Source organism: Aricia agestis, chromosome 3 (genome assembly GCF_905147365.1).
Source record: "Aricia agestis chromosome 3, ilAriAges1.1, whole genome shotgun sequence".
NCBI lineage: Eukaryota > Metazoa > Arthropoda > Insecta > Lepidoptera > Lycaenidae > Aricia > Aricia agestis.
This window is the reverse complement of record NC_056408.1, coordinates 11,649,649-11,666,551: the sequence shown is the minus strand read 5'-3', so window position 1 is coordinate 11,666,551 and position 16,903 is coordinate 11,649,649. Positions and strand designations below refer to the sequence as shown.

General features: G+C 38.1%; 1 protein-coding gene across 1 annotated transcript; it reads right to left on the bottom strand.

Annotated features, from left to right (window-relative positions):
• Positions 1-11,455: 11,455 nt before the first annotated feature.
• On the bottom strand, positions 11,456-13,127 carry LOC121740491. Its single transcript, XM_042133192.1, has 3 exons — positions 13,054-13,127; positions 12,090-12,252; positions 11,456-11,629 (listed from the first exon to the last, which is right to left on the bottom strand). The coding sequence occupies exons 1-3, from the start codon at positions 13,096-13,098 to the stop codon at positions 11,457-11,459; spliced, it is 381 nt and encodes a 126-aa protein (XP_041989126.1). The 5' UTR covers positions 13,099-13,127; the 3' UTR covers position 11,456.
• Between the last annotated feature and the right edge of the window lie 3,776 nt (positions 13,128-16,903).

The window sequence follows — 16,903 nt, the reverse complement described above, 5'->3', positions numbered from 1 at the left end:
CTATTTAAATGTTAATAATATCCGTAAAATATTTTAAACAGTTACTTTGTCTCGATTGATCCACTAGTTGAGCGCACATCAAAGACGGTTGTTTAGTCTGTTCATAGTTACTTTGCTTTGTGTTTAAGACATCCTTATTTTGTTGGCATAAGGACTACATCAGAGGTAACATAACTTTGTGCCGACTTCGCGGTATTGTCTCCGCTGCCAATTATGCTAACTCACTGGCTTCGAAATGGACCAAATCTTAAGGGATAATTAAACAACATCTTAAATTATGTAGCGAGGTCTTCTTACTCTTCTTACTCGATTATTTTGGAAGGAAAGGTTAGTTCTATAGGAACTTATTATCTTATGATTTTCTAGTATTCACTGATAGTCCATAATATTATACTTGGTGCAACAGTGTGTGTATATATATATAATATATAGAGCAAAAATTGTGATTATTGTGGGATTTAATTTTTAATTTGATTTTAATAATAACTATTATTAAATATTCAAGTACACATATACTTAGGGCCGGGAAATATAAACACGATACGACGTCGTGTCGTACCGCGATGCGGCGTCGTTTCACGATGCGACGACGCATCGTGGGAATCTACGATGAGCAACGTAAAAAAACTACGTCGCGACATCGTAACGTGCCATGATACAGTGTAGAAACTCACGATGCGTACCTGTGTCAGTGCCATTGTTGTTATTCTAAATTCAAAGATGACGCATCGTGAGTTTCTACGACGCGAAAGATGTTAATTTTTATTTTATTTTTTATTTTAGACAGAAAGACAGAAGGGCAGAGAGCGAAGTCTTAGTAATAGGGTCGCGTTTTTACAACAACATAAATATCGACCTCTTAACAATAAAAATACGTCTATTATTAAAGTGCTAATAATGATATTCTGGTACAGAGTATATTATGATCTAAGACAGCTCAGTCTCCCGTAACAAGACGTAGTTTCTGTCCGCTATACCTTACCTCTAACAACGGAAGCTGTTAGCTCGGATTCAGCAAATTCTTTATGTTCTATTACACCGTGAAAGATAAATTCTCGCTCTTAAACATTTCCGATATCTTATAAAGTATTAAACCTACACTTTTGTTTAAAAAATAAAATTCTTTGTTCATTAGGTAAGTATAGTACAATTATAGTTTAAATAATAACATTTTCAAAGTTGAATTAATGATATTATTTGTTAGACAATATATATAATAAGTATATAGTTATATAATTTGCACATAATCTGCAAGTTATATAACGGTTTACTAAACAATAATTTAATATTGTTAAAAGAAGCATTACATAAACTTTTAATTTTCAAAGGTACAATCTTATTCACTTGCATCGAAAGGAATTTCAGAAGGTCAGAGTTTCATCAGGAAGTATTCATTCCAAACAATCGACAATAACGAAACTAATTCGAAGTTGGACTCACTAGTCCCTTGTTGACCATCAGGAATTTTGACTACATTTTAACAAACTAGGTACTCAGAATCACAATCTTTAATAGAATACATACTCATTACTCATATTATAAAATACTAGCTATTTGAGCGAGCTTTGCTCGGTATTCGATAAATCACGAATAAAATGATATTATGTTTTCGCATATCATTTTTAGGGTTCCGTAGCCAAATGGCAAAAAACGGAACCCTTATAGATTCGTCATGTCTGTCTGTCTGTCTGTCTGTCTGTCTGTCCGTCCGTATGTCACAGCCACTTTTCTCCGAAACTATAAGAGCTATACTGTTGAAACTTGGTAAGTAGATGTAATCTGTGAACCGCATTAAGATTTTGATACAAAAATGGAAAAAATATTAAACATTTTAGGGGTCCCCATAGGTACAACTGAAACAAAAAAAATTTTTTTTCATCTAACCAATGCGTGTGGGGTATCTATGAATAGGTCTTTAAAAATCATATTGAGGTTTTTAACATCACTTTTTTCTAACCTAGATAGTTTGCGAGAGAGACTCTTCCAAAGTGGTAAAATGTGTCCCCCCCCCCCCCCCTCTAACTTCTAAAGTATTATACATTTTTCCAAGTATGTGTGTTGTAGTGTGTGTAATATTTTATTTGTTTAAAAAATGTATGATAAAAGCATAATTTCAAAATAATATTAGCTCGATGCACTCCTTCACCATATAAACTATAACTGTGCCAAATTTCATTCACTTACGTTTCCCCATTTTTTGTCAAAAGGGATACAAAGTTTTTGGTTCACGTATTAATATATAGATTAATAACAAAAACTGATTCAAGGAAGCAATAGCCGAGTAAGGAAACCGTAACATAAAGGCCTATAATTTTATTATAGGCCTTTATGTTACAATATATACTAAAATGATTTCATCTTCGCCAAAAACAGCTGGAATCGTAAAGCATTTTACTGTCAATATAACTGCCACATCATTTAAGACTACATTGTTTTAGATCTATAAAATACGCGAACAACGCTCGCAATGGAATTTAGTTATTTAAATTTTAAATTGTTTTGAAACAACGCTGATAGTCTAGCTTGAATAAAAGTGATTTTAGTCTAAGCCGTCAGATTTTTGTGTAGCTTTTAGCACTTTTTTTGTTGTTTTGTTTTAGTGTTAAAGGTTGATATAAGTTATTGTTTTACTAAATATTTCGTTTATTTTATAAGGGTGTTAATTTAATATTGGTGACGATGTGTTTAATTTTTTCTAACTTAAAATTTAACTTCAGTATAAAAAATAATACAATGGAACATGTTATTTAAAAAAAACCGAAATACAGCTTTTGATAGAGAAAAAGCAATGAAAGACCCGGTCTTCGAGCTCCTAAATTCCAAATTCAACGTGTGGTATCTAGACGATGGGATACTTGCCAGCGACGCATCTACAGTTCTTTCAGATTTTCGGACCCTAATTCGTTAATTCCAAATTCTAGGTCTTGGTATGAACCTGGAGAAGTGTGAGCTTTTCATCCCTGATGATTGTGAGGACAGAGACGGAATAATATCCAGTTTCAAGTCCGTGGCCCCAGAATTATCAGTGATTGAAAAGGATTCACCTTTTCTCTTGGGTTCGCCTATTCTAGCCGACTCCTTTTCGGATTATATCAATGAGAAAATACGAAATTTTAGTGAAAGTTTAGACCGTCTACTCCAAATTAACAGTCACATGGCATTCACTTTGATTCGATTTTGTTTATTCGTCCCCAAATTTACGTATGTCTTGCGGTGTTGTCAGCTCTGGAAGTTTCCACAACTTCTCCATAGCTTAGATGACACCCTAAGACATACGCTTTCCACAATTTTAAACATCAAATTTGATGAACGCTCCTGGACCCAAGCTACACTCCCCGTAAGGTTCGGTGGCCTGGGAATACGGAAAACATCAGACACAGCATTACCGGCGTTCTTGTCCTCAGTCCATGCAAATCGCGCAACAATAGCCAGAATTTTAGAGCCCTCGTCTTGCTCTTTAGTTATTCCCTTTGCTGACGAGGCCAAGGATGCCTGAGACATTGCTAGTGCCGGCAGTAAGGTCCCCGAGAACACATCTTCCCAAAGGCTCTGGGACGGGCCCATCTGTGAACTGCTGCATTATAAAAAGTTAAACACGTCTACCAGCGCCGCAGAACGGGCTCGACTTTTGGCTGTGGAGTGATGGGAATCGGGAGCTTGGTTGCAGGCACTACCATCTAAAAACACTGGAACATTGCTGGACCGTAACACATTCCGCTTAGCAACTGCCTTGCGTCTTGGTGCTCCCCATGTCGTCCCCTATCAGTGTGTTTGCAGCGCGCACGTAGACAGTTACGGTCACCACGGGTTGTATTGCTCGCGAAGCGCTGGGCGCTTTTCGCGGCATCACAGCCTGAACGACCTCATTCGTCGGGCTCTTGTCACTGCCGGTATGCCAGCTATACTGGAGCCCTCCGGTTTGGCGCGCGACGATGGGAAGAGACCCGACGGAATGACCCTGGTCCCCTGGAATGTGGGACGGGCTCTTGTGTGGGACGCTACTTGTGTTGACACGCTTGCCCCGTCCCATGTCCAGGGAACCTCGAGCTGTGCGGGTGCAGCCGCAAACCAGGCAGAAAACCTCAAGCGGCACAAATATGAGAACCTCAGCGGAGATCTCATATTTGAACCGTTTGGGGTAGAAACCCTAGGCGCATGGGGTCCGGGGGCACATAAGCTTTTTAGACAGATATCTAAAAAGCTTATTGAAGCTACCCGAGACCCCACAGCCGGGAGCTACCTGGCATAGCGGATAGCAATTGCCATCCAACGTGGCAATGGGCAGCTTGCTAGGCACTCTGCCAGGTGGGGACGACCTGGGAAAGTTTTTCTTTTTATACTTTAAGTTTGTATATATTTGTATATTTTAGATTGTATGTTTTAGTGTTTAGATTGTCCGCTGTATCTTAGTTAATGTGCTTATTATATATTTACCCTTAATATTTTAATGTTATGAAATAAATTATATGAAAGACAGAAAAATACTAAAATGTCAGCAACTTATGGCATTAATTTTGATTAAAAACAATAATTTTGTCAGTTTACAATTAATTGGAACTACTGGTATGTTCACTTCAATGAAATCTACGCTGATTGCAAACTACGGTATACATTGTTAAAACAAAAAGCGTACAATTTTGTAGGAAAAATCAGAACGAAAATAAATTCTTTTTGGCGAATCACTGTCGATCGTTACTTTGTATTTAATTATAGGACAGATGTGCTGATAACAGTTATATTGTATGAAAAAACAATATAAAACTCAATTTATTTCAAGCATATTCACAAAATTAAAATCCATCGCAGCCAAATTATAGCAAAATCCATCCACAGCAATCTGCGAGAGTGATCCTCGATCGAAAATGATTGGTAAGGCATAAAATTGTTTTTCGAATCGGGCGACAATGCTCAAGAGTTGGAGATGCCATCTAGCTGAGTCTCGATTACAATGCACCCTCAATCCCAAGTTAAATAAGCCGGCCCTTAAGGATCTATTGAGTGGGCGAAGAAAGCCAGGTCAAGAGTTCCCGAGTATACCAGCACATCGAGTTTGTACAGGGCAGGGGTCATATTATTTCAGACGGTCTTGGGTCAACAGACATTTTGGCAGCCTATTTTTTCGCGACCATGGCGAAATCAAAAGTCAAAAGGGTAATTTTGACTGACTAACGACCGCACTCAGAGAAATATTATATTATCAATATAAAATGTAGATGTTGTCCGATTCTCAACCCTAGCCGATATGTTCGCTAAGATTCACGAAAATCGGTCGAGCCGTTTCAGAGGAGTTCAACCACGCACCCCGTGACAAGAGAATTTTATAGATTACAGTTAATGGCAATTCGGCGGTTACTTTTTTTTAGTGGTTAAAGTCTAAACTAAGCAGTTTAAGTGAATGAGGTGTCAATAAACGCAATAATACCCCGGGTAATATTAAGGTAATTGACGTTGTTGGGTTATAGAATTTACCTTTTGATTACGTTATTAATTAGTTATCTATTTTCCAAATTAATGTAATTAGTTATAAATAAAATGAATATACATAAGAAAAGCTATTCACATTAGGCACGGTATATGTAAGTTTAATAGAAATTAGATATTTTTTGAACACTAATAAAACAAAATTTTTGTGCACTTTTTCCGCTATATTATGAAATTATTAACAAATTACACGACCGGTTTCGAAATTAATCATCTTTAGGTGTACTCAGTGTACTCAGTGTAGGTAGTACACCTGAAGATGATTAATTTCGAAACCGGTCGTGTAATTTGTTAATAATTTCTTAATATAGTGGAAAAAGTGCACAAAAAATTGTTTTATTAGTGTTCAACATGAATTTCCACCAAGAACCAACGGTACAATCAATTACATAGATATTTTTTAGCAATGATAATTTCCTAAAGAATAGTTACATTATAAATAAATCATCAATAAAATGTTATGAACTTCCATTTTTACAGATAGTTTTATTACCACGTGCGACAGGTTTATAACCTATCACTGCGAATCACATAAACAATCAATATCATGTGCAATTGAAACTATTTTTTAACCAAAAGCAATTTTCTAGTTTTCTAACTACAGTTCATACTATAGTGTAATGTCTATGGTAAAAACTAGAAAATTGCAATAATTAAAATCCAACTTGATGAGGTGGATAGAATTCGGGGTAATATTGCGTAGACCTCTTCGTAGATGTGCTACGCCGTAGCGTGACTACGAATATTTATGTCATCTTTTATACAGGGTGTAACAAAAATAAGTGATAATACTTTAGGGTGTGTACGTGTTCCTTGTAGAGAGTTAATTGTGAAAGTAGCAGCGCTGAAAGACCAAAATTTTTTTTCACTTTTGTATGGGGAAACTCGTGACGCTCGGGCCCTTGCCCATACAAAAGTGAAAAATTTTTTTCGTCTTTCAGCGCTGCTACTTTCACAGTGAACCCTCTACAAGGAGCATGTACACACCCTAAAGTATTATCACTTATTTTTATTACACACTGTATACTTACATACTACGAATAATAATAATTAGCCAAGTGCGAGTTGAACTCGCGCCCGAAGGGTTCCGCACCGTTATAGAGCAAAAATAGGCCAAAAATTGTGTTTGTTGTATGGGAGCCACCCTTAAAATATATTAATTTTATTTTGTTTTTAGTATTTGTTGTTATAGCGGCAATCTGTAAAAATTTCAGAAGTTTTTAGCGGTTCTTGAGTTACAGCCTGGAGACAGACAGACGAACGGACAGTCGGACGGACGGAGAGACGGGTAACATCGAAGTCTTAGTAATAGGGTCCCGTTTTTACCCTTTGGTTACGGAACCCTAAAAACTAAGGAAGAGTAACTGTGTCAAAAAATTTGTCCACGAGTCTACAAAATGTGACCCGAATACATGCATACTTTATTCGGTACACATTTTTGTGTAAATATAGAAGTGCCAATTAATCTGCCGTCCTTACGATAAGTGCTGTAAGTTGATTTTTTTGGCAAATTTAATTGTCATAAGGTCTAAATCTATATCATAAGGTCTAAATTAAATTTGCCAAAAAACTGCACTTATCGTAAAGACGGCAGTAATGCCAACGGCTTTATTTCGTGAGTGTATGTGTTTCCTTCCTATTGCTATATTTTAGTGTGCGCAAATGAACCAAATTCAAAACGATTGAAGTATGAGAGTTACGTTTCCTTAGTTTTTAGGGTTCCGTAGCCAAATGGCAAAAAAGGAACCCTTATAGATTCTGTCTGTCTGTGTGTGTGTCCGTATGTCACAGCCACTTTTCTCCAAAACTATAAGTTCTATACTATTGAAACTTAGTAAGTAGATGTAGTCTGTAAACCGCATTAAGATTTTGATCCAAAAAATGGAAAAACTATTAAAAATTTTAGTTGTCCCCATAGGTACAAGTACAACTGAATCAAAAAAAAATTTCAACTAACCTATACGTGTGGGGTATCTAGATAGGTCTTCAAAAATCATATTGAGGTTTCTAATATCATTTTTTTCTAACCTGTATAGTTTGCGAGAGAAACTCATCCAAAATGGTGAAATGTGTGTGTAGTGAAAAAATGAAAATATAAAAATAAATCAAAAACCTTTTAATTTCATAAAAATAAACCTTATTGCTGCTTTAGAACCCTTCATGGGTAAGTCCAACTCGCACTTAGCCGATTTTTATTATTATTCGTAGCTTACATACAATAATAATAATATTGTACATGTAAGGGTTGATTCAGACCGCAACGCGACGCGTAGATGCATTTCTAAATTAGTATGGATTTGACAGATTCGCAAGACGTCTGACGCAATTGAAATCTGTCAAATCCATACAAATTTAGAAATGCACCTACGCGTCGCGTAAAGGTCTGAATCAACCCTGTATGAAAGATGCATTAATTTCGTAGTTTCACACAATTTTTTTTTTATGAAATAAGGGGGCAAACGAGCAAACAGGTCACCTGATGGAAAGCAACTTCCGTCGCCCATGAACACTCGCAGCATCAGAAGAGCTGCAGGTGCATTGCCGGCCCTTTAAAAGGGAATAGGGTAATAGGGTAGGGTAGGGATGGGAAGGGAATAGGGGAGGGTAGGGAAGGGGTAGGGGATTGGGCCTCCGGTAAACTCACTCACTCGGCAAAACACAGCGCAAGCGCTGTTTCACGCTGGTTTTCTGTGAGAATGCGGTTTCTCCGGTCGAGCCGGCCCATTCGTACCGAAGCATGGCTCTCCCAAGTTTAAATTGTGTGAAACCATGAAATTATAATACATGTAAAAAGATACCATATTTTATATTAATATACACATTTACTTGAACGATATAATGAAGAATGAAAAGAAAGGAGGAAACGACATGAAATTTATTTAAACGATAATCGCCGAGCTTAGGTTAAGCCTCTCGAAATTGAACTTGTATTTTGAAGCGTGAACTCTGGATTTTTCCGGCACACACTGTCTCAAGCACAGCGCCCGAATGAAAATAATTTGTTGGAAATAAGCATGAAATTTACAGCAGCCGGGACTCCAGAGTTAAATTTATCGTACGCAGAGCAATTGGGGAATTTTAAACAGTCTCCCCGCAGTGCAGCACGAAAGTTTTCAGGATAGCGCCCGTCGGGAAATAACGTCGATACAACAAGCACGACGAGGACAAACTACTAAATCTCAGACCGGCGGAGTGATATCGCCCACTGATTGGCCGGGTAAACAAACTTTGGTGCGGTTTAAAAAAGTTGCTCATTGAATGAAAGTTACAGTACTGCCGATAAAGTTGGCTCTCGCTCGACCATAGCAAGCGACATTTTTTGTATCAGTCACCGTAATTTTCTATCATTATATCAAAATTAGTTACATAATTTTGCTATCAAAGCGATTTGAATGAGTACCCAGGCATGAGTTAAAAATCTTTTAAAGTGCTGTTGAATTGCTTATACACATAATTAAGCCCAAAAATACGCAATTCTTTTGACACCATCTTTGCGGTCACTTTCTTCATACTTAGAATATATTATTATCTTGAGATGTCTTGATTTCAACTTTTCCGGTATTGTCCTACAATCTACAAAGCTATTTAAATCGCTATACTAGTAAACACAATTCTTCGTTACTCCAACAAGCTGCGCTCATTTAATAACGCATCAATCCCTACAAATAAGGGTCCGTCTTCTGTATCATTTAGTGAAAGGCCTGAATCGGCGTCACGATCACTTACCCATTTGAGAATGAGTTATACCCAGTAATGAACTTCTAATGAGGCACGTTTATCCCTCTCGCGTTTTATGTCCTTCGCAATGGGTCGTTAGGGGGAGATACTGATAATAAATATAAAAGGCTTCGATCGTCCCTAGATACTTAACGGCTGAACTGCCCATATACAGGGTGTAACAAAACAAAGTGATAATACTTAAGGGTATGTATGTGTCCCTTGTATAGGAGTTCACTGTGAAAGTAGCGCTGAAAGATCTTTTTTTTGTGATTTGTATGAATAAGCGACCCAGCGTCATGAATTTTCCCACACATGGCTCTCCCACGTAAATATCTGTCATACCTTTTCACACAAACCTCTGTACCGATTTTGATGAAAGTATGCAGATAAAATTGGTATGCAGATACTTATAAACTAATAAATAATAATAAATGAACCGGGAAAGGTCAAAGGTTACTTATTGTACCGAGAAAATGTGCGGTTCCCGCGCGATTAACGAGTTTTGGCACAATGTAGTTGCGGGTGTCGTCTGGTATTATAATAAAAGGTATTTCGTTTCCCCTTTATATATTTTAATATATAATATCCGGTTACACGGCAGCTATGTATTCCTCCTCGTTATTCTAATCAGCTTTAGTTTGAGCAAATGATGTGACGTGAGCCCGGAGCAACCGGGTAATGAGATCAAACGGCAGCTAAGATCTAATTACTGCTGGATAATTTAATATTATGTAAAGTATACTTATTAAACATTGAAATATAAATACTATACTTAGGCTTTAGGTATTTTAAATCTTCTATACCAGCACTACGTTGCACCGTATTTTTTATCGCACGGTTATTGGAGACTTTAATCGAAAATTACTATCCTTTTCCAATTTCCAGGTCCCGAAAATTTCCATTTCAGCATATTAACTTGCTTCTTCACACTTTTATATTTTATACTACTTTTACATTTTAGTGTTCCGTAGTCAACAAGGAACCCTTAGGTTGGGTTGGACCAGAGGCGTGGTTAAAGTTAAAGTTATTGTCAAAGTTATGGTTATAGTTAAGACTAATTTAACTTTAACCTTAACTTTGACCACAGAATTTGACAGAAGACGTTGCTGGTCCGACAAGGCTTTATAAGAACGTGGGCAGGGGCGCTGGTAAAGGAGAAGAGAACTGTTAAAAATGGCGTTTTTGTATGATCACAGTGCTTGTTCCTTTTTTGCCACGTGCATTTGAAGCCTTTTTGAGCTCTATGGTTATGGTTATATATGGCGTATTGATGGCGTCCATTTTTAACTTTAACCAAGGATTTGACATTTTGCATTGTAGTTAAAGTTATATAAGATCTTTAAAACATTTTTTTAAGGTACCTCCCCTACAAAACAAAGCGGGGACGAATTATTTTTATTTTTCTGCGTCCACCCCACCGTGTGGTGTATGGATAGGTTTTTAAAGAATAATATGAGTATTTGAAGTTAATTTTTGAGTTAGGGTCCAATTGTGAAATATGAAGTTTTAAAATGGAAAAATCGTTAGAGTCCAGTGTCCCCCCCCCCCCCCCCCCGTACCGACTAAACGGTTGTTTCTGGATTCACGGGAGTAGGAAATATGCTGGATTTAAAAGGAAAACATATTGCTTTATTAATAATAATTATTAATAATTTTAATAGTATCACATGAATGTACAAATAAGAATCCTAGATCTTGCCTACAGAAATTTGTTTATCCCGCGGGAACGGTATATATCAGCATGAAAAAGAATTTTCCCTAATCCTTTTGCAGGACTTAAAATATTTCAGTGCCAAAATATATCTAAACAATCATAGGACCTGTGCATAGGACTAAGTTAAATGGTATTTTAATAATATTGATTAAGAGGTAGTGAGTGCAAAGTAGGCTCTGATTGGCCAAGAACAACAAAGTATTTTAGATATACGTTTTACACCGAATTAACACACTTTTAATTCAACATTTAACTAAACTACCTTAAAGCCTAGCTTTGTGAGGGCTCGCTTCGTTTTTCTGTGTGGTGTGATCTAAAGATAAATATAAAAAAAACTTTTTTATATTTTAATAGAAACCAAACCTTGACTGACCGATGATAACAGACCTACATATAAATAAAAATTACTGTTATGCACAATCAATATGCGTGATAGTTTTTCCGTAATGTGTACCACAAAAGTGCTCAGGTTGTGGGATATATTAGGGCTCGCTTCGCTCGCCCTGATAAGGCTAACTGCTATTCAATTAAAATACAATAATCAATCTATGAATTTAGAGAACTGAATCATTATGATGATGTAAGTGAGACAAGTATTAAGGTACTTAAGGGGGAAGTCCATGGCGAGATTGACGACGCTGAACAGCTTGTGTGAAAAGTCGTTGTCCTTTGTCAGCTGGTAAAAGGCTTTTAGTTCATCACGTTGATTTTTATCTGAAAATATATATTTTTTCTTTTAAAGCTGTCACCGAACTACAAAAATTATTTTCCATAGGTCTACCAGAATCTGATGGCAAAAAGTGAGAAAATAAATTGACTCTAGCAATACCAGGATAATAGGAATAAAACATTTTGATCCTTTTTTTCCTTGTGTGTGAAACATGCAAATATAAAAATGTATCCAATGATCAAGGATATTTTTTGAAAATTTGCCATCAGATTCCGGTAGACCTATACATACATCAGTGTAGCGACCGAAGCCACCACTGCTTTGTACTTGGGTAGAGCAGTATGAAACCTATAGTTTAGTTCATAAAGTGGTATTTTACTTGATTTTTTCTCGGTCGCGATTGCGTGCTGCCAGAATCGGAAAGCCACCTCGTCACGAGCAGTTACACAATATACACAGGTGTATTCCTCGCTTTATTCATAAATAGATTTTCGTAATATTTACTTTTTGCATTAATTCCAGAGTGTAGTAGGGTTCGGATAGTCTTCACTTGTTTTTTTACCAAACTGCAGCAGTAGCAGGGCATTGTAACGACGAATGCGCATTTGAAACATCTCAATAATATGTACAAGCATGTGTGGTTGTAAGCTGATATTATCGTGATCTCCTGAAATGAATATTATTTAATCTTAACCATTCTAGCGGGAATAACATAAATAAAGGGGTAAGTATGAAGATTTTAGTATGAAGCCTGGCCGACCTACTTACTGTCCGCTAAATGTGTTTTTTCGCGTTCACGAATATTTAAAAAAAATAGATTACTAAACAAACAAAAAATAATCTTGGACAAAACCGCGTAAGGTGTCACAATTCGAAGATTTGAGCTGCCAAAGTTGCAATATCTTAAATTGGTAAAACTTTAGCAGCTCATATCTTCGAAATGTGACTCTTTACGTGGTTTTGTCTAAGTTTATTTTTTGTTTGTATTGATGTTAGCTATCATTTTTTTTTAAATATTCGTGATCCCGAAAAAACATATTTAGCGAAAGTAGGTCGGCCAAAATCTTCATACATAAAATAAAATATGAAATGCGAAACTTAAAGCTGCTTAAAGTGAAGTTCCAATCTTTTTTCGTTCCGAAAAAATCAATTAAAATGCCACTTTATGACAGACTATAGTCCTAAAAATTCAAATAATATATCCTACTTTATGACAAATATTGTCTGTCATAAAGTGGCATTTTAATTAAATTTTTGTCAGTCGCGATTAGCCGCGGTAAAAATCGGAACGGACCTTAAGTTTATGTCCACAGTTTGTCCATACTTTCGCATTTCTACTGGTGGCCATGATGACTGCTAGCCCGGCTGATATGGATATTGAATAGCACTTATCAGAAAGTGGCGAAACAGGCCCTTAATGATTTTTAGTTGTCCTTTTTCGAAGATTACAAAAGTATGAAATACTAACCTTGTGCATTATCTTCATTTTCACCAATGCAAACAGATTTTCCATACTAACTATTGTTGTAGTTCCACAAATTAAAAATATCGATGATAACTGTAATGAAATATAATTCAATATTTAATACTTTTTACATGAATTACAATTATTTATATATTAATAGATTATAAAGTAGGTTAACGGGGCGAATAAATCGTAAAATTATTCGCCCCCACTTTTTCACATCACATCGTCCTTATTTCTTCTCTCTTACGCCCGTAATTCATAATATAATATGCCAGGTGAATAAGAACGATGCGGAATCGGCACCAGACTTTGGTTTTTTTCGTAATAACCATAAAGTTAATATACCTATTACCTAACGGAATAGAGAAACAAAGGCCTGAGCTAGAGAGATATCACTATCAGTAACACTGCGTGGTAAAAAGAGACGTGTGATACATGATGACAGCAGCACTCTTTTTTTGACGTCCAGTTGGCACGTGCCGCACGTTGACAATTTAATCTCATAGAATTCATGTTCAATCATGCTTGTGTAAGTATACATACGTACACATATTTTTCACACAGATGAAAACCAATTTCGGTTTCGTTTGACAGCTCGAGATTGTTGCTCTATTCCGCTAAGAATATTAACTTTATGGTAATAAATACACAAAATTTTCAGAATCCGCCAGTCCACTCCCTTGGTAAAAGAATTTTACATTATGTATTATGATAATAATTCTATTAAATGCAGCGTTTTGGAAACAAATTGAAAAAATGTGAAAATTAGATGCAGCTTTGCGATTTTCCCATGGAGAAAATTTTAAGATAACGTGTTTTCGCTAGTACAGACCCTCGCAAATATGATGTTGTATCTATGTTTAAGAGGATACACCAGGGGCTAGAGAAATGAAAAAAAAGCACGTGTAATATCTATAGGCTGTCTCCCTTACCTCAAGCCTATACCGCAGAACGCGATAGAGACAACTGCAGAAAAACCAGAAAATCTACGATTCATTGTCCCCTGATTCCTTCTCCAAAACTTAACCGATTTAAGTACTTTTTTCATTAAAGATTAAAAAAAGGCTTGATCTGAGTTCCTATGTTTTGCTTTTTTTCGTGTAATCTAGCCAAATCTGTTTTCTGGACGTTTGAACACAGCGGAAAATCTGGCCATTTTTTGGGTTTTTGAACGTTCATATCTTATTTAATAATTAAATTATGAAAAAAAAGAAAACATAGGGACATCGTATTAGTGGCCGTAGATATTCAGAAAAAAAATATAACTCTACTAGCATTATCCAGGGAGGAAACAGGGGACAACGTTTGTATGGAAAAAAGGGCGGTGTGGACTCCTCTTAAAAAATGAAACAACTTGTGGCTTATTATCAAGTATCAAACTGAGTTATAAAATTGTTACACCCTCTTAGTACGTCATCATCATCATCATCATATCAGCCTATAGTCGTCCACTGCTGGACATAGGCCTCTCTTAATGAACGCCAAGATGACCGATCTCCTGCTACTCGCATCCAACATGGGCCTGCAACTAAGCGGAGATCGTCGTCCCACCTAGTTGGAGGTCGACCTACACCCCGATTTCCCAGCCTTGGTCTCCATTCCAGAGTAAGTTTACTCCAGCGATCGTCTGTTCTTCGAGCTACGTGACCAGCCCAGTTCCACTTCAGCGTACTGATTCTCTGCACTATGTCGGTGACTTTAGTTCTTTGACGAATTGTTTCATTTCGAAGCTTATCCGCCAAAGAAACTCCGAGCATAGCGCGTTCCATAGCACGCTGAGCGACGGAAAACTTACGAGCTAGCCCTGCTGTAAAAGGCCAGGTTTCCGCCCTGTAGGTCATAACGGGAAGCACGCATTGATCGAAGACTTTCGTCTTCAAGCTCTGCGGAATATGCGACGTGAGAATGTGGCTTAGCTTCCTGAATGCTGCCCAACCCAACTGTATCCTCCTATCGGTTCGTTGAACATGACTTTCGTCTTGTCTAAGTTCATCCCGAGACCGATCCGCCGGGAAGATTCATTTAGGTCGTTCAACATTTCCTGCAAGTCCTCCAACGATTCTGCCAATATGACGATATCGTCAGCGAAAAGAAGGTGTGAGAGGTACTTGCCATTAACGTTTATGCCACGTCCTTTCCAGTTTAGGGTCTTGAAGGCGTCCTCTAACGCATTTGTGAACAGTTTCGGGGAAATAATATCCCCCTGTCTCACTCCTCGATGCAAATAGATTGGCCTTGTTGTGGCCCCCTGTACTCGGACTGACATAGACGCGGCATTATATAGACCTTTCAAAACTTCGACGTAACGCCAATCGACTTGACATCGTTGCAGGGCTTCCAGAACAGCCCAGGTCTCAACAGAGTCAAAAGCCTTCTCATAGTCCACAAAGGCAAGGCACAATGGCTGCCTGTACTCATGTGACTTTTGTACAACTTGCCTTAAGGTGTGAATATGGTCTATGGTGCTAAAGCCTCTGCGAAACCCAGCCTGCTCCGGTGGCTGGCATTCGTCAAGTTTATTGGATAGGCGATTCGTAATGATCCTAGAAAACAACTTATATATGTGACTCAAAAGCGAGATGGGTCTATAATTTTTAAGAAGGGTGTTATCGCCCTTCTTAAAAAAGAGAATCACCTCGCTTTTAAGCCACTCTTCGGGGGAAACTCCCCGTTGAAGGACAAAATTAAAGACTTTACGAAGCTCTCTCAAGACGGGTTCGCCTCCCGCTCTGGGAAGTTCGATCGTAATTCCGTCCCTCCCCGGGGCCTTTCCTCCTTTAAGTTGTTTCAGAGCCAATCCGATTTCGCCTATACTGACGTCAGGAAGCTCGCCAGAGAGATGCCGGGTGAGTTTGGCACGCGGGTCGTCATCACGAGCATCAGGTTGCGAAGTATGTGAAGCATACAAGCGGCTATAGAAATCCTCGATCTCGGACAGAACCCCCCCTCATGAGGAAACGATTCGGCCACAGCTATTCTTCACCTTCGTCAGATGACTCCTCCCGAGCGCCTTACGAAAACTTTAGACCTCTATTCCGCTCAATCGCTTCCGTGATTTCCAGCGTATTCGAGCGGCGAAGATCTCTACGTATAAGTTTCCGTATTCGCCTCAAGAGAAGTTTTACATCTGACGAACCCGAGTCCGTGTTTTCCCTCCGTTCCCTCATAAGTTTGAGTGTCTCATCCGAAAGTTTGGATTTCCTGCCCGCATGCTTGGGCCTGCAAAACCTTTTACCTTCGACCCGTATGCTCTCCACAATTGCATTTAAAGCCTCGTCAACTTCCATTGTAGTTTCCGAGATGTTAAGAGCGTCGAACCTATTTCTCAGTTGTAACTGAAATTTCTGGGTGTCAGCGACGGATTGTTGGGAGTTGGGTCGGAGAGTAGACCTCAGCATATGGGCTCTTTCGAGTTTGAAGCATACACTCAAGGATCCTCGCAGTAGTCGGTGATCGCTACCGGTATTGAACCTATTGATCACAGAGACATCCCTAAATATATACTTCCGATCCGTAATGATGAAATCTATCTCGTTCCTTACCACACAGTCAGGGCTTCGCCATGTCCACTTTCTTTGGGGCTTCTTTTTGAAGAAGGAATTCATCAAGAAGAGCCCCTCTTTTTCGAGAAAGTTGACCAGCATTTGCCCCCTGCGGTTTCGAATCCCAACACCGTGCTGTCCCAAGCAAGATTCGCCGCTAGCTCGTACTCCTACTTTGGAGTTAAAATCTCCCATGACAACATTGAAGTGGGTCTTAGGGGTGGTATTTAAGACCTTGGAGATGTCTTCGTACATGGTCTCCACTTCGTCATCGGAATGTGTCGAGGTTGGTGCGTACACTTGTACTA

Excerpts from the sequence above, each read along its gene's own strand:
- LOC121740491 (XM_042133192.1), bottom strand. The coding sequence starts at position 13,098 with ATGGAAAATCTGTTTGCATTGGTGAAAATGAAGATAATGCACAAG. Across the intron at positions 12,253-13,053 it reads AAATGAAGATAATGCACAAG|GAGATCACGATAATATCAGC; the intron begins GTTAGTATTTCA and ends TATTCATTTCAG. Across the intron at positions 11,630-12,089 it reads CTCTGGAATTAATGCAAAAA|ATAAAAATCAACGTGATGAA; the intron begins GTAAATATTACG and ends ATATATTTTCAG.